This window comes from Triturus cristatus, chromosome 3_1 (genome assembly GCF_964204655.1).
Source record: "Triturus cristatus chromosome 3_1, aTriCri1.1, whole genome shotgun sequence".
Classification (NCBI taxonomy): Eukaryota; Metazoa; Chordata; class Amphibia; order Caudata; family Salamandridae; genus Triturus; species Triturus cristatus.
In genome coordinates this window covers 155,292,979-155,311,946 of record NC_140583.1, presented here as the reverse complement: position 1 = coordinate 155,311,946, position 18,968 = coordinate 155,292,979, and the positions used below count along the sequence as shown (strand labels likewise).

Sequence of the window (18,968 nt, the reverse complement as noted above, 5' to 3'; positions counted from 1 at the left end):
TCAAAACCATCAGCATTGTTACAATACCATAGAAAATGAAAGGAGAAATCATAGTATAAATGACAGTGGAATACAGCCACCTTCCTATCACTAGTAAACTAGTATTATTAGACTAGTAGAAAGTCTCTAGGCTTGAATGGGGAACCCCATACCGTAAAGATCAGCTTAGTTGAATCACATCACAGGATCAGGTGTGCTCTGCTCCTGGGAAAGCTCTTCTTCAGAATGTGTGTAAAGCATGCAGTCTGCAATATTAAAAGCACTCGACTTTCAGGTATTTGCAGCTGTGTGCGTGTTATGGCTAAATAGTGGGCCGATCAACCTGAACTCAAAAACATGCAATTTCTGGCGACCCAGACTGTTTCTTTACACAATGTTCAGACCAAGGTTGCAGCGCACGTCTAGGGATGTTAACAACAGACAGTTCTCATGTGAAGAAAAAGGCGAGCAAGCAGTTTTCAAATAATAACATGTATCTGCAGTGTCGTGTGCAAAGGCAGCAAAAGTGGCAAGATGGCTTTCTAACATCTAACGCGCTTATGCCAACATAGCAATGTATGTATCTAAATCGCAGCCCTCACTACACCCCCCCTTGATCAGACCACTAGCAAAATAGGGATATAATAAGGGACGCAGAGTTCAAGTTCGATTGATCAGAACTAAGGGCACGAATTGGAAATCCATATATAAGGCAGTGAAGGTTCGAAGGAAAAAAAAACGATGAAAGGAAAACAATTTGAATGGAAAAATTAACGGCAAGGCTCAGAGAGCCCGAATGTCGAATGAAAAACCAAAATGTTTGTACAAAGGAAAGTTGGACGACATCCAAGTTAATCCATCAATGTATAGGCACAGTAAGTAGCAACAGCTTCCAAGAGGAAGTCATTGGAGTGTTCTGTAAAAGTGTTCGCCATCCAGTTTAGTAAGGCAAATGAACATACATGTTCTTCAACAACTGGGGCCTCTAGTACAATCAGAGGACAACTGGCGTGTTCTTCAAGATAACTTCGTGCCAGAAAGTCATATGCAGCCGTACCGATGTCCCAGTTCCCCAGGACTCCATGTGCCGCTCCACAGGCCATAATCCTGACGCCAGAACAGTCCAACTTATGAGCCACTAAGGGACTCATTAGTCGATCATAATCCGGGGCAGGAGACTCCGAGTTTGACAAGCACAAATCCAGAGCCCATTCGAATGGACAATCTAGGCAATGAAAAACAGGTTGTACGCATGTAAAGTAGGAAAACCGGAAGGACAATCCATAGGCTATGCTCAAGGTTGCCAGTGGTAATGTTCCATAATATTCAAGCATCCGGTTACGAAGATGGAGCAGCCGGGACAGGCTGTCATGTGACACAAACTGTGCAGCCATTGCGTAGCAAGCAGACCAACAACCGCACCCCAGCCACAAGGGCGAGAATCAACGAGAGACCGCCAAAGACGCTGGAAAAAATAGAATGAAAAAATGCCGGTATCACACCAAAAATAGTTTGGAAGGAGGTCACGAGGCCGGAGCCCACAATTTTGAAAAAATGTGCCAAGCCAGTTGTTGATGAGGCATTAAAGATAGTTTGAATCAGGGTACCAAAATGAAGTGTGAGATCAGTATTCAAAAGCGCTTGCACCTCGGTGCGCGTATTTGCTACGTGAAGGATAAATGTTTCCCGGGAAGAAGTCAGTGCGTCTTCTTTTTAAGACAATAGAGCCCATATTCTGCTCATCTTGTTGAACTCCGCTTTCAAGGTTGGAATGGAAGGCCAGATGGATACATCCAGCCGCCCATGCGGGGGTGGGAAAAGGACATTCTTACAGCAGACTACTCTCTGTGATACAGTCACTATGTAGGGAATTCCCACTAGCATCCCGCAGCAAGCCTCATATTTAAAAGCAAATAACTACCGTTAGCCAGCAGCGTGAAAGAGGGTATAATAGCTGGCACCGGAATCCCTTTCAGGACGCAAGCTAAATTAGGAGCGTGCACATTGCATGCGCCATGCAATTGAATGTGCCTACAGACTACAGAGTGATCAGGTGTGGAAGTGCATTCCTCACCTTTCAAATAGACCTCTTTACCGTCTCTCATGCACCTGTATGTAAATGGGAGTGACCAAACTTCATGCAGGAAGGCAGTACCCAGTTGTTCATATCTACCTAGGGCATAATGTTTCATGCATGAACTGAATTTAAACATAGGAAACGGCAATGTGATCAACCGGTGGATAAGCCACACAGCGGAATTCAATTCGGCCACAGAGAAAGGCAAAGGTTCTAACTTTTCAATATGCAGTAATGAGTATGTCGCATCTTTCATGGACATGAATTGTTGTTTTAGAGTGAGATTAAAGGGAAGGAATGAAGATGATGTATTCATGTAGTCCCAGGGGACTTTCCCAGCCTTCAACGTTTGCAATGTCCATGCAAACTGCATTATAGAACGCAATTGATTTTGACCACGATACAAAACAGACATATCATTCTGCACAATATCAACAACAGAGGAAACAATATTGTCTAAAGTGTAAATTCTGGAAGAAAGGGTGTTAATGCTATTATCTATAACAGCTAGTACTTTTTCCATATTGGCTTGATCAATAGCCCTCAATCTGGAAGCAGCTTCAATTTGTGATAACTTCCAAACTTCGTTATAAATAGCATACACCCATCTTTTGGACCTGCCACCCATAGGACCCTTAACAAAATCATTCAAATCTATTTTGTTATGTAATTTTGATAAATTAAGTTTAACAGATGCCAAGGTGGAATGTTGCAGCCAAGATAGGCATAACTTGCCTACAGAGTAGGTAGTTACAGAATGAGAAGATTCAAAACGAGGGTCTACGCGAACCTGCGTATACCCAGGTGTCAAACCCAGAAAACGATGTTGACAGGAATCAGAACTTGTCTGCCAAGTCAACCATCCCTCAGAATGCAATTTGGAAATATTGAAGGATGTATTAGTAATGTATGACTGCAACGCATCAAGGGACAGATCTGTAAGATTATCCCAATTTGGATAAGCACCCAGATCCGGAGTAGAGGGAGAATTTAGTTTTTTCGAAGTAGCCAATCCAAAGCAGGTGGTCTGGAAGATTGTTGAATTTAAGAACAATATGTGGTTCGGGATGAGGCAGGCACGATGCAAAGCTTCTGTTCCTTGTACCTGCCACGGTTTGGAACCCCAAACCGATTTAAGATCAATAGTAGCCTTCCACAGATCATAAACTTTGATTGACAATCATCCATAAAGGATTTGGAATATAATAATTTAGTGTGTGTCAGCCTAACTTTCGAGGCAGACTTAGCCGCCACTTTAAAATAAAAAGAGGCAGGATTTGAAACACTAAAATCTGAAAAATATGTGAATTTTTCCACCAACATGGTGGAGCTACCCAGGATTGGCGTTGGACAATGTTCCCACTGGGTATAATTTACAAAATTTCAAAACGTATTGGCTTTATGTAGGAAATGATTGCCATAATGTTGATAGCAAAACTGCTCACCATAATTAGCAGTATCTAAATACAAATCCTCAGCATCAAATGCGGCATAATATTTCAAATCAGAAAACAGTGCCTCTATGGCCTGAACGTCCCAATCATCAGAACGGATGTTTTGTTTAACCACATCACCCATAGAAACACGAAATACATTTACTACATTGATAACCTCAGTTGGACCATGAATATGAAATTTAACAGCATCCTACGCAATCCCATCTAACACTGGCCAGGCAGCAATATTCAGAAAAGTATGGTCCCTTTTCATGATGTGTGATGAGGAGTGGGGGGCCAAAGTTCCATCAATTAGTCTAATTGTAGATCTTTCTTTAAGGTAGTGTCCATTCACAAGACAAAAAAATACCACTAGAAATCCAATGAACATGAACAGAAAAATACATATGAGCATCAGCAAAATGTAAGTCCAAGGGGGAATTAAAAAATTTCGTTTGAACCAAACAGCAAAAATGGAGACCTTTGACGGGGCATTGGAAGTCATTGAGTTAGTGTCAAAGGAGAAACGGGACTGGGTAACTGCGGTTGATTGTAAAACAGGCAATGTTACATCTGCAGGATAAGCATACCCAGTATATTCAGGTGGACCACCAGTCGGTGGTAGTAACAAAGGATCAGCAACCGTATGCATCTCGATGGCAATATCAGACATGGTGGTAGATGCCGGAGCCAAAACAGAATTTCTCAGCATCGCAGGGCAAGAAACCGCTCAAGTCATACTAAGAAGAATCGGCCACTCGCTGTAGTTTGACATTTTCAATGGAGATGTACCTGTTATCCTTGCGACCAGGAAGTGGAGGTAAAATTACTGTTCTTGTACCCTGCACGCCAAGCACTGGAACCGGGGCTCGATAAGAGGGGCCGAACTCCTTCTTGTTCTCCACCTTCTCACGGACCAGGTCACCAACTCGAGGTAGCCAGCCTACTACCGGAATCTGAAGTGCAGCATCAGATGTGGAGGGCATATGTTCCTTCGCGATACTGTCTCTGGCTTCTTGTAGAGTCTGCAATACAGCACAGTGATCATCTACGTCAAAGGGTGCGGCAGGCGCCGCCATGTCTAGACTGTCAAGGTCCGGGACAAATATTTTTATGCCAAAGAGCATCATGTATGGGGTCCGCCCACCCAGAGACCTTCTAGGGAGATTATTAAGTGCACGTTGGACATCATACAAATGGGCTAACCAGTTCCGGCCAGTGCCTAAAACCCTAGCTGTCAAGGATTGCTTTAAGTCACGGTTCATTCGCTCCACCACACTATTACCCTCAGGTCGGTAGGGAGACGGAAATTTGACTTGGACCCCCAAAGTTTTCATGGCTTCTTTGTACGCCTTAGAGGCGAACGCAGGGCCCTGAGCAGAATGAAAATTACCACACGCAAAACTTCCCACAAAGACACGCAAATCCCTGATGACAGTACGGTCATCAGCACTCCTTTGTGGCCATACCCACAGAAAACGAATCCACTGCAACTAAGATATACTTGTACGCAGTATCAGAGGAGAAAGGACCGCAGTGATCCAAATAAACACACCCAAGTGGTTTATTGGATATGTACAACTGAGTTTGTGGTGGACACGCAGCAGTTGAAGGTTTAATCTGCTGGCAAATGTCACGATCAAGAACATAAGTGCGAGCCTGTTTATATAACCTGCGCCACCAGTAACGTTGTTGTAACAGATTAACAGTAGCTGCAACGCCGGCATGGGCGGAGGCCATACCCTCGTGAGCTGCTGTTATCAAGGATGGTCTGCAGTCCGCGTTGGGAATCAATCTGTCACCAACGTCGTTAATTCTCACTAATGGGACGTTATCAGGACTTAAGTGATAATGGTAACGAGAAGGGGAAACCTCTCGGGTAATTACTTTCCTTCTCTGTAGCAGCAATAGCTGCCAAGATGTCATCATCGATCTTACTTTTGGATCTTGTAACTGCTGCTACTAGATATATCGCCACTGCTGTTTTCGCTGCTTCGTCAGCTATGCTGTTGCCTACAGCGTGGACACCAACTCTTTGGTGACCGAGAGTGTGAATCACATTTAGGAGAGGCAGATGTTCTTTAAGTTCTGCCACTCGAACCAAAAGCATTTTATGCTTAATTGTGCTACCTTTGGAATCACGATATTCATTTTGAGACCAAAAGAATAGATTGTCGTTGAAGGACTGTACACAGTAGAACGATTCACTTACTATAAGAGTAGTGACTCGAGGATCAGCAAACTCCAGTGCAAGGACCAGAGCACGTAGCTCCGCTAACTGTGCGGTACAATCACCCAATGACTGCGTATGCATGACATCAGATTGGAATTCACCATTTACGAAAGTACCTGCCACAATTGCGCAAGCCGCTGAGTAGGCGTGCTTCGAACCCGTTGCCGGTTGCGCCGAACCGTCAGTGTAAATAACACAATGGTAATCTTCGTGCGGGCGCAAAGACAGAGGAGCAGGATGAACAAATTCATACTGTAAATACTCCTGAGTCTGTAATGAGGCACCAAAGATATAGGTGACATCGGGCGATGTCAAGGAAGTGGCCCATTGTATCCAACGTGGATGCAAAGCTTTAGAATTTGGTACACTTGCTTTCATCACTGCCTCTAGGGCAGGATACGGTGTGACCACCAATATGCGTTTTCCTTGCGACAGCGCTCGTTCTTTAAGAATCGCCATCTGCACTGCCGTCAAAACTTTCTCGACAGAGGAAAAGCGCAGTTCAGCCGAAGTGTACAGGTGTGATTTGTATGCAATGGGGACGGTGTCGCCCTCATTGAACAACAAGTCCGTGAAACCCACTGCGCCTGGCACGATTCTTATTACCAGGTTAGTGCGGTTATCACGTGTCAGTAAGTATTTTGAAGCAAGAAGATCAGCTTGCAAAGATTGCAAAATTGCTGAATGCTCTGGCAGCCAGCTCATTTTGGAAAAAGTAGATTGTACCAAGGCATAAAGCGGCTTGATACGCTGGGCATAATCTGGAATGTACGTATGACCAAAATTCAGAAAGCCCAGCAAAGACTGTAATTTTTTCAATGTTGTTGGAGCACGCAAGCATGTGCATTTCTCCAGAAAGTGAGGAGCCAATCTTCGACCCTCATTGTTGAGCTCGTAGCCCAAAAACAGCACTGTATACTCTGCAATGTGAGACTTCGCAAAGTTGAATTTGTAACCGAAGTCTGAAAACATAACAATAATGCGATCAACGCGACACAGATACGGCCACAACTCGTCGTACGTGAGATAGATATCATCAACATACGAGTACGCATATGGGTCTATGCTCTCTAACAGAGAAACAACACGAGCGGCAAAGATGCCAGGGCTGTTTTTATAGCCCATGGCTCATCTCTTAAACTGTTTTTGTTTGCCGCCTGAAGTAACGCTGTCCACTGACTACTAATAGAGGACAGGTTATGGCTGTAAAAGCCATTGGATATGTCAAGTGTGGTTTTAAACCTTTTACGCACAAGACTAGCAAAGAGGGCAGAACTCTGGGTATTCTGTACCGCGCACGTCCGGCAATGAGAGTTTAGGTGCCGGTAATCCAAAACTAGGCAGTACGACCCATCAGGCTTCGTTACAGTGAATAAAGGATTATTCAATGGTGACGCACATGTTTAAATAACTCCCTGATATTCCAATTGTTCAAGGATGTCCGCGACGTGGGGTCTAGCTTCACGACGCATGGGATATTGGGGCTATGGCTGGGGCATAGACCGTAATGGAATCTCATGGCTGGGGGGCAATTTATCCCAGCCTACTTGAGTACGATACAAAGCCGGAGCAAGCACCTGAGCCCACTCCTCTGCAAACCTTTTAGCGTGTACCTTTGGCACTGTGTGCGCAAAGGAGGTTAGGAGTACCTCCTCCCCTCTAGGAGCATCTAAAATGAAAGCCGGGGGCCAGTCTGCCTCCGCCAAAAGAATGTCATAGGAAGAGGTCAGATTATCCCCAAAAATCCCTTGAATAGTACGTTGTATGTCACCTTCAATTAAGAGGACACTCTAGTGTCAGCAGTTTCTACAGTAATGAACGTGTCAGTTGCTGTCGCCTCCAGATATGGACGTAGTGCTTGCCGCACTACTATAACCTCTGCTGCGCTGTCGAGCAGCGCTAGCGCCCATGTCAGGTTCCGAAGCTGCGTCCGCACTATCTGTGGCATACCTCGCTGTTAGAGCAGCAACCTTCTTCTTCTGAAACGGGGGACGTTGACGTGCAAACTCGTCTTGCTTGCCTTTACCGTCAGCCTGACGGGGTTGCTCACGTCCTTGTTGGGCACCCCGACCATTGCCACGTTCTCCTCCACAGGACTGCGAGGCCGATGTTTCCTGTGAAGAACGAGGAGAACGTTCAGTAACCTGAAATCTATCAGGTGACTTAATACTAGTGCGATCGCGCATATCGTATGTGCGCTCACTAGTCGGCTGTGTGGGAGACGCAGGACGAGACCCCTGTTTCTGTTGCTGCTTTCCCTGTTTCTTTTGTCGCCAATTTTGCTTTGGAAAAGTTGGACGATCGTCTTTGACAGACGATCTCACCTTAGTTTGTTGTATCAAGTCAGGAATAGTTGGTTTAACCCCTAAACTACTGCGGCCTATAGTTCTATAAGCCTCCGCAATAATTTTAGGCAACTCTTTGGGCTTATCGAGTTCGTCGACGCGGGCTAAGCCATTAGCCACTTGAAATTGTACTGCATCTCCCTTGGGATTACCAAGGACGAGAGAGGCAACTACGTCAAACACTCCGACAAGCCACATTCCCAACTCTACAGCCGCCTCCGGACCGTGGTTATCTTGAACACGTTTAATGACGGAGGGAAGCACAGCCATAGACAGAGTGCCAAAGCACTTCGAATAGACCGCGGCAAAAACCTTACCCCAGTTGTCACAATCGGACACCTCTGGGACTAAGTCTTTCGGCAAACTAATGGTGAGGATCCTGTGTTTCTCCACAGCGGTAGAGTGTGGAAAAACTGCCTCCAGTTGGTCAAATTTCTCGGCAAGCCAATAAGGTAAATCATCCTTATTCTTGGAGCGCTTGCCCATCACTGAATTAACTATGACGGGGCTAATAACAACCGCAGGATGACCAGCTGGTAGTCCCGAAACAGCAGGTGCCCCCACCTGCACGTTGCGTGAGAAGTATTGCACCAAAGCCCTATATACTGAAATGAGGGTTGTATGGAGCGTACGCAACTCATCCACCGCAAGAGTCAAATATCTGGGGTGAGACGTAAATCCGGCCAGCACCGGCCATGTGGCCCCTGGAATTGACAAAGGGCCGAGTCTAGCCAGTGCAACCGCATGGGGAAGGGCGCCATTAAACCAAATGCTATGCTGCCAGGCTGAAAGGGGAATCTCTAGTGTCCTGTATGGCGTAGAATTTGCTGGGACCCGTGTGTGAGTAAACGAGTGAAACATTTTATCATCCGCATTCACTGCTGGCAGCGTCACCTAAGAGTAAAACAACTCATAAGGGTGGGAGCCATCTGCACTCACCACAAAAATAACAGCCATCCCATCGTCCGGCACCCCACACTGCGTCAAATGACGTCACAGAGGTGCACGGCTATGTGCTGCAATTTCGACCGCCATAAGGACACAGAGAGGATTTTACAGTGGCACAAGGGTTCAGAAAAATAAGAAACCTTTTTAATTAACAAGCTTGAAAGAACCTATAAGGCTACCAATAGGTAGGTAAAATCCGTCACTCCCGTTATCCGGAAACAAGAGTGAGGGTGTCGTGGACTAATATAAGCACTACTAAGGCGTTTCAAATCAAAAGACCAAACGTTTGGTGCGCCATGTTGCAGGGATTCTGCTCATGCACAGAACTATGCGCAGGAAACCAGGACCTCAGTGAATTGTGGTGTACCAAAAACTCACCTCAGAACCCAGAACCCCTATCCGACCAGCATCAGTGTCCCATTCATTATCCGTATTATCTCGGAGGTCCCAATGTATAGACAACCCAGAACAAGCGACTTAGAGTACTCTCAGGAATGGTGGGAATCAGAAATACCTGTTCGTAATTATTCTCATATCAGTCCACAACAAGAATAGTCAGAGACACGGTAAAGTTTAAAAGGTTTATTTTATGAACTACGTGTTCTAAGATGCAGTACTTTGGCTAACATAAGCAGACAAATGATTAAAATCAAAACCATCAGCATTGTTACAATACCATAGAAAATGAAAGGAGAAATCATAGTATAAATGACAGTGGAATACAGCCACCTTCCTTTCGCTAGTAAACTAGTATTATTAGACTAGTAGAAGGTCTCTAGGCTTGAATGGGGAATCCCATACCGTAAAGCTCAGCTTAGTTGAATCACATCACAGGATCAGGTGTGCTCTGCTCCTGGGAAAGCTCTTCTTCAGAATGTGTGTAAAGCATGCAGTCTGCAATATTAAAAGCACTCGACTTTCAGGTATTTGCAGCTGTGTGAGTGTTATGGCTAAATAGTGGACCGATCAACCTGAACTCAAAAGCATGCATTGTCTGGCGACCCAGACTGTTTCTTTACACAATGTTCAGACCAAGGTCGCAGCACACGTCTAGGGATGTGAACAACAGACAGTTCTCATGTGAAGAAAAAGGCGAGCAAGCAGTTTTCAAATAATAACATGTATCTGCAGTGTCGTGTGCAAAGGCAGCAAAAGTGGCAAGATGGCTTTCTAACATCTAACGCGCTTATGCCAACATAGCAATGTATGTATCTAAATCGCAGCCCTCACTACACACCCACTCTGTCCTGTTCTTCTGACCCAGGAGTCTTCCTTAGGTCATCTAACAGTAACATCTCTTTTAAACGTTGAGTGTTGGCACATCTCCCTGTCTTCAGCTTTCTAGAGGCACACAGGGTTTTCAATTCTTGGAATGAAAGCTCACTTTATCTAGAGGGCAGAGAGCCACTGGTATCCCCTTTAGTAGACATACTAAGCGTGGTGAGTTGTTGCACCTACCTAACCTAGTGGGAACTAAACTCTCTGAGGTTGGCGAAAGGGTGTGCTAGACCCTTGACTTACCCAATCCTAAATTGAGTAGAATTTACTTAAGCTAAGCTACTACTATATCTACCTAGTACTTAGTGGTTTATAGTTAATCAATGCAAAGATTTATCTGGTAAAACAATGCAGGCTTTAATCCCAACTGCTGCACACCAATGTCAGAAGTTGGCCTGGAATATGCTGTCCACTAATTAAAGTGGGCACATTGATCCAGTCCAAACAACCCTAATGGTGATTTGGTCCAAGAGAACGTTAGAAAGCTATCCAAGTGGTAGCTGTGTAGAGCAGCCTTTACGCTTAGTCTAGAAGGGATGTTAAGCAGCTTGTTTTACCAGAATGCAACCTTATAGCATTGGTTAAATGAAAGGAGAACCACACAGTAGTTATAAAAATATGTATTTATTGATATAACACTCTTTAAGCAGAACACAGTATCTTCTGCACAAAGATACTCACAAAGTACACAATACTGTAGCACAGAAACAATCGTAAGTAGCACTAATACACAGTGGGCTCCAGGGAAGATCAAACCATATACTAAAATATTGGAATAAGAACCACGACTCGAGTCAAGACAGTGTCTAGAGGATGTAGAATCGCTGGTACCTCAAGGAACCACCCAAGGTGAGTAAGTAGGGACCCTACGGAAGACAGGTGCAGTGTGGGATCACAACCATGTGCGCCATGAGATTCTATGGGAGAGTCACTGTTGAAGTTTTAAAGTTTAAGGACCCTTCCAAGTGAACTTCAAATAAACCCCACTGAACTTAGGAGGTTGGATAGCCACCCTACACATGGATACCGTAGTACCAGAGTTACCTATCCCAGGGAAGCAGGGGGCATAGGGCTGAATTGGCGTCGGAAACCGTCATCAAACTCAATAAAGGACATTGAAGAAGAGCCACTCCTGGAAGTAGGAAAAGTGTCCGTTGGAATACAAAGGTGGATTCTTGTTGAAGGGTACCTGAAACCAGAGGGGACAGAGTCTTAGTTACTCAGGAGTGACCAGGGGCTCTGTAGATGAATGCCCACCGATATCGGGTGCTTCAGGTGCATTGAGGGGGTTCTTGACTCTGTAGCCACAGGGACCAGGGGATGTTGAGGACAACCAGGAGTTGGATGCAAGCTGTCCCATGAAAGATGTCAAGTGCTGAGGGGTCGGTGTCTGGCGGGAGCACCAAAAAGCCTTGGCAGCGGCAACACACACAGAAGGTCAAAGAAGGTTATGGCTCAGACCAGCAAGGTCCAGGAGACTCACCAAACACAAAAGATTCAGAGCAGGCCCGGAGTAACCAGGGGAGCCCAAGAAAAAGCGGAGTTGACCCTCAAGGAGACCCACTGGCCGGAGGCACAGGAGTCGCTAGGGGACCTTGAGCAGTTTCACAAAGAAACAGCCCGTGGAGCACTCGGTGTGAGGAGACCAGAGTTCTTTGTAGAAAATGGTGCCCGAGGATGGGGTCACTTAGAGCCCAGTGCACTTGTTCTGAAAAAACCAACAAGCATATGCACTTGCAAATGAACGTGGTGAACAGGGGTATGGGTATTGCAGCCCCCAGATAGGATTCTGACCTCGAACTGGGTAAGAGGGCATCTTGGATCTCGAGGGACTTAGAAAGCCACCTCTTGTATTGCTGGAGCCTTCAGAGTCCATGGGAGCTCAGGAGCAACAGACTGGTCAATTGAGATGTGGTGCCTGCAGTTGCAGGGGAGTGACTCCTTCACTTCAAGGGCGATATCTTGAGTTGTCCTTGATGCTCCTCAGGTCCTGCACAAAGCGTGTATGGTGCATGGGCACAGACGATGCATCAGACTGAGAGGGAGACGAAGTCGGGCCAAATCGAAGTCCAGAGAGTCCAGACAGTCAAAGTTCAGTGGTTTCTGGTTCAGAATCTTGTCCACATTGAATCTAGGGTCCTGCAGCCAGTTAAGCCCTTTTGTACCCACGGGAGAGGGTTGGACAGAATCAGGAGACTCTCCCAGGGGAGGGTCTGGACAGTGGGGAGGTTAATCCCATGTCCTTTGTCCAGTTGCGTACCAGAGCAGGAGACAATGGCTCCCAGCACTGGTTTGAACTAGACTATACACAGGGACCCCAAATGTGCCCCTCATGCAGACTTTCGGTTGCTGGCAAGCGCACCCACCCAGGCCTAATATACTAAATCCTGTCTGGGAAGTGGTCACACCTCCCTGTGACAGGATGGTTATTGTTCTGCCTCCCCCAGCTCGAGCTTGGCTCAGCAGCAGGAAGGCAGAAATGAGTCTCTGGTCGGCAGCAACCCTTTTGGGCCGCCCGGGACTAGAAGGATGGTACCGGGAACACCAGGGACCTCACAAAGCTCGTTTCTGAAGGGTGGAATCTGGGGGTATGATTCCACATTGTTTGATACCAAACACAATAGGGTTACTTTCAGTCGTTTTGGAGTTGGTCATCACGCAGTCACATAATGCCACTCTATATGTCGTAAATGGCTGCAGTACTAACAATCTGGGAGAATTGACTCTTCAGGCTGCAGGGGTGTCCTGCTCATGCAGTGGCACCCTCTCACTTAGAACCAAGCACCCTGCCTTCAGGATTGTCAAGGCCTGGTATAAGGGTGATTTATAGGTTTTAAATGTAGTGACCCTTAGATATAGTAAACCTATATTTAAAGTAAGTGGTGCATGCGCAATCTTACACAGGCTGCAATGGCAGGCCTGTAGTTCCATTTTGCATGATTTCTCATGGGTGGCATAATACATGCTTTAGCCCATGAGAGTCCTCCAGGGTACCTAAGCCCTAGGTACATGGGTACCATATACTAGGGACTGACAAGGGTACCCCAGTATCCAATCTGGAGTGTACCAAAGTACATAACATAACATAACAGTTTAGGGAGAAAGCAGATAGACTGGGGTCCTGATTAGCAGGATCCCAGTCAGACTAGTAGAAACATTATCACATGAAGCAAAAAGTGGGGGCTAACCATAAGAAGCAGATCCTACTTTCCTACACTGTGCTACCTAGTTGGTATTTGAGATTCTGATTTGCCTCAATTTATTGGTCTAAGTTCTTAAAACATAGGGGGACTCTTTTATAACTCCCCTAGTGGCACTTTAGCGTGTCTGGAGCATCACTTTTTTGATGGTCTGGTGGCGCAATATGCGGCAGCATATTTACACTGCCAATCAAAGCCACTTTGAATGTCTTTTTATGGCCTTGTAAAAATGCATCAATCAAGAATGGGGGGAGGAGGAGGATTGGTCTAGATTCACCCTCCTGTGTGTTTAAAGTACAGCAAAAAAGAATCCGTAGATGACGGATCAAAGGAACCTAGCCAAGAAAAATGGGGGATTCACCAATTGGGTGAAAAACCGCCTCTGCAAATAGAAAAGAAAAATTCCTTTACTTGAGTCCCCTCACTCACCCAGGGTTGCCCCTAAGTGACATGCTTCATCCTTGGGGCCATCCCAAACATCTACTTCTTGGGGCGTGCTTTGACTTGCGGAGTTACGTAGGAGCAAGTCCGGGCCGAGGAGGACAGTTTTAGGTACATTGCGGGAGTATGTGTGCGTAGAAATTCTATCAACATACTGATCCCCCCTCCCGGACCCATGACGCCAAGCAAGTCTCCTTTCTATAGTTTAGTGGGCTAGGAAATCCCAGGAAGTCCACTGTGGTAGAACCATGAGTTTTACCATTCACTTAGTTCCATAGGTTAGGATGCGCCTTAGCGAGCGCATACCGCCATGGAACTTTTTTCGGTCCTGAAGAAAGCTTAGCGAACGTGCAAAAATAAGCTGAAACATGTCGACCATTTGTTTATATTCACTTTATCAAGCCGGATGGTCCTGGTGAACCTAACCAGCCAGCTAACATCCGTCACTCTCTTTTAATGGTCACTGGTTTCTCCACCATTAAAATTCATTTTTGGATAGAACCCGTCACCTTTTAAACTGTACTTCACTCCCAAACACTCACATCCCTGTACCTGCCCCAAAAAGACCAGCTCCGCTGTAAACCAGGCGTCGTAGCACACCAGGGAGGCACTCGGCCTCCTTGGTGGGAACCCGATGATGAAGCATGTCACCAACCAGGTTGGTGAGTGAGGGTTCTTTTAAAAGAAACACTTTTTTCCTCTGTGCTACCCTAACTTTTTAAGTTCCCATTGGAAACACTGCCTGCAGCTGATGGCCCATTGGAAACACTGCTGGCAGCTGATGGCCCATTGGAAACACTGCCTGCAGCTGATGGCCCATTGGAAACACTAACATGCAGCTGATGGCCCATTGGAAACACTGCCTGCAGCTGATGGCCCATTGGAAACACTGACTTGCAGCTATTCAAAGGTCGATTTCAAGTGAGTGAGCAGGCATAATCTGTTTGAGGATATTTTTTCATCTTATTATACAAAAATCATCCCAGCTTGCAGCTATGGTGACGAGACTGCTTGTTAAGCACTTAATACAGTCCTGAGACTGTGTCAAAGGACTTGGGGTATGGGGGTGTTTGACAGAAGAGGTTGAAAGAAAGGACCAGAAAAAAGCTTGATAGGGACTATGGAAGAAGGAACAAGGGAGGGGCCTTGTTACTAGAATGATCTTCCTCAAAACACTAGCACCACATCCGATAGAGGAGCGATTGTGGGAAGCCAGCCTTCAGCTTCCTGTGCCTGAACAGGAAGAAGGGATATGGACTTCTTGGGGCAAAGGGACAAAGACTGAGGGAGGACTGTAATCCACCCTCTCCTAAACACAAGAGGCTTTGTCAAAGTTTGAGATATACAGTCACAGTAGGGTGAAATATGACTCCTCGTCGGCTATTTATTTATTTCGATCAATAGCATGATCATGCACATATAAAAAGAAACACAGCACATATTAATGGGTCTCAGTGCAGAAATACATCAGAAGTATATACAAGTAATAAAAAGAATTAAACATCAAAAATATCAGGTATGAATCTAAAAGATAAATGATATATTACAGGATATGACACTCGATCAAGGTTTAAAAAGATTATAAAAGAGAGCAAATGTATAAAACCATTTATATGATGAGGGGAGCTGAAGCATATAGCCTCAGGGGTCCTCGTTGAGCCCGACGCTCTTTAATGTCTATGTCAAACCTCTGGGACCCCTTATCCGATCTTATGGCCTTAAGCTAACCTCCTACGCCGATGACACCCAGATTGTGATCTCCCTTAATAAGGGGTCGGAAGCAATTAAAGCCTCTACCTGTAAAGACTGCATGTCTGCTATTACCAGCTGGATGGCGGCCAACTGTTTAAAGCTTAATGCGGGCAAAACAGAGGTCATCCTGTTCGGGAACAGTCCCTGTTTCTGGTCCCCAGCTTGGTGGCCCAGTGATCTGCGCCCTCCCCCCCTCCCACCCTGAAAGTTAAAGACTTAGGGGTGATAGTAGACAATAAACTCTCTTTTGAGAAACAGGTCAACAAAGTCACATCCACATGCTTTTTAACCATTAGGACGCTGAGAAAAATAAAGCCCTATCTGACCACCGACAGCTTCAGGTCCGTTGTTTCTGCCCTAGCTCTGTCCCATCTGGACTACTGCAATAGCCTTTTTCTCACGGTTTACAACAAACATCTTAACAAACTCCAGATGGCTCAGAATGCGGCAGCCAGGCTGCTAACGAATACCCCCAAGTTTGTGTCCGTTAGTGAAGGACTACGAGATTTGCATTGGCTTCCTATGAAGCAGCGGGTTCTTTTTAAATCTCTCTGCATAGCTCATAAATCTCTTCATGGAACCGGTCCTCTTGACCTGAGAAATCGTATCCAGTGGTACATTCCTGGGAGAACTCTTCGCTCCAGCGATGCCAAACTGGCATTAGTAACCAGGGCCAAAAAGTCAAACTGGGGTGGGAGGAGTTTTGTACGCAAGGCGGCCCGTGCCTGGAACAAACTCCCCCTATTTCTTAGGTCCACCTCCGATCTGCTCTCTTTTAGAAAAGGCCTAAAGACCTGGCTTTTCTCAGCTTAGACTTCCCCTTCGCCTCCGGTTATGGTTTGTCATGGCCCTTCCAGACTTTCTGCTACAGCGCCAGGACACCTGCGGGTATTAGAGCGCTCTATAAGTTGGAATAACATAACATAACAACACGCGGCTCACCATCTAGACCCTCATTAGAATTTCCCCCTCCTTCAATGGGGGGGCTTCGTATGGCCGCTTTGGACCTCAACCACCATGCATAGAGAAGATATCTGGATCCAGTAAAAACGAGCCATTTAGTCGTATCAGAGCTAAAAACACGCAAGGCATCTGAGGGGCGGGGGATGACAACACCGGACATGCAGGGATAATCCATGTCTCCCTCAGTCTGGCATATGCAGAGCAGATAAAACATAATGCCCGATAGTTTCAATTGTAGAGTTGCATCCTCGTGGGTCATGTCGTGCCACGAACAGGGGTACACGTAGGGGGCCTCATTGCTAGGTTATATCACACTGACAGAAATGTCTTTTCTAGAGGCTTTTTCAGAACGTCCATATACCCTTGCGGCCAGACACATTTTCCTCTATTCAAGTCATATATATAAAAATTAATCCCCAATAAACTAGAGGCTCAACAATCATATGTGGAATCGGTATCGGGACGATGCCTGAAAGCTAATTTTTCATGATCTCGTTTGACGTTGCACTTTTTGTTTCCTAATTTGAATACTAAATCCACCGGCTCTCAGTCATATGCTTATTTCACAGTTGTTTTCGGCATCTACTTTCTGTTGTCTCTATCGAGCTGAAATCAAGCACAAAATGTGCACCTCTCCAATCATTAATCAGTCCAATATGCCTTTATTATTTACCTTTTCTGGAATACTGCTTTCAGATGCGTACATTACTAGAGAGTACCGTCTCACCCTTGCACTGAAAGCGCTTAGAAGCCTCGTCGGGGGAGTGGAACGTTATATAAATACAATCGCGATACAAACCGCTTCTAAATGGGGCATACCTATCCCTGCGTCAGACGTGCTCCCAGGGGGCGCGTGAGAACGGAGATCCTCCCTGTCATGTTTCGGATATCGAACTATTACCGTGATTGCGTCACAGCATCAACGGACACGCTCTCGAGGGATTATACATACTTCTTCAAAGTCTACGCAATATAAAATGTCGCAGCCGCACTCACCTGCTCAGCTGCCGCGGCCATCCTCTCCGTACCGTGTGCGCACACAGCGCCTCTCGAATGCCTTGGGAGCTATGCGATGCGCGTGTTTACCTGCAGATATGTGTCTGCTCCACGGGGCCAGGCTGGATGCAGGGTGTGATTGTCGCCGCCTGCCATGACCAGGCACAGGGGTTCCACGGTACCAGGTCTGAGCGCATCATATTCTCTACTGGGAGAGGACATATGAATAATGTATGAAGGATTAATAAAAACCTTGCCAAAAAGCAGCGCACCGCGTGTGGCTGTGGTTTTGCTGAAAATATCTGCGAAATGCAGCTTCACGCGGACAGGAGAGAGACCACCCCTGTGAACGGTGATGTTGCTGGCCTGCAGCTAGCGTGGTCGCCGTCATTAATCCTCAAAGGCCCGTAGGTACCACGCGACGGACGCCTCTTCGTTTATGTGGAATTTACCGATGAAGGTCGTTAGTCGTACATATGGCGAGGAGGATCCAGGAAGATGGCTCCAGCAAATACAGTGAGCTGGCGTCCCGCTGTTGACAGAGTGGACATATTACCCGGCTATGACGACACTTTAATATAAAGGTGCCACCCACAGAAAATCAATTACATACAGTGAGCAGATTCCACCATCTGGCTTTCTAGTCAAATCTCCAGTTTAATCATCCTGGTACAATATTAAAAGTGTTTTTTTTGTTTTTCCCCCCCAAAAAACATGCACATGGCTTGAGGATTTGCAGAATGGCAGTAACCAAATTACCTCACTCCTGTACCATGTGTAGACATGCAGTAGTAGTAAGACATCTATCTATCTATCTATCTATCTATCTATCTATCTATCTATCTATCTATCTATCTATCTATCTATCTATCTATCTATCTATCTATCTATCTATCTATCTATCTATCTATCTATCTATCTATCTATCTATCTATCTATCTATCCATGCATCCAAACCCATCCATCTATCTATCTATCTATCTATCTATCTATCTATCTATCTATCTATCTATCTATCTATCTATCTATCTATCTATCTATCTATCTATCTATCTATCTATCTATCTATCTATCTATCTATCTATCTATCTATCTATCTATCCATGCATCCAAACCCATCCATCTATCTATCTATCTATCTATCTATCTATCTATCTATCTATCTATCTATCTATCTATCTATCTATCTATCTATCTATCTATCTATCTATCTATCTATCTATCTATCTATCTATCTATCTATCTATCTATCTATCTATCTATCTATCTATCTATCTATCTATCTATCTATCTATCTATCTGTCTGTCTGTCTGTCTGTC

At 45.5% G+C, this 18,968-nt stretch overlaps 1 protein-coding gene across 1 annotated transcript in view; it reads right to left on the bottom strand.

Annotated features, from left to right (window-relative positions):
• The window catches only part of LOC146859863 (P2Y purinoceptor 1-like), a 30,561-nt gene extending 12,788 nt beyond the window's left edge, over window positions 1-17,773 (bottom strand). The window contains exon 1 of the mRNA XM_085646119.1: window positions 17,649-17,773. Coding sequence (XP_085502245.1) covers window positions 17,649-17,669 — 21 coding nt within the window. The 5' untranslated portion in view covers window positions 17,670-17,773. The remainder of the gene's footprint in view (window positions 1-17,648) is intronic.
• Window positions 17,774-18,968: the final 1,195 nt, after the last annotated feature.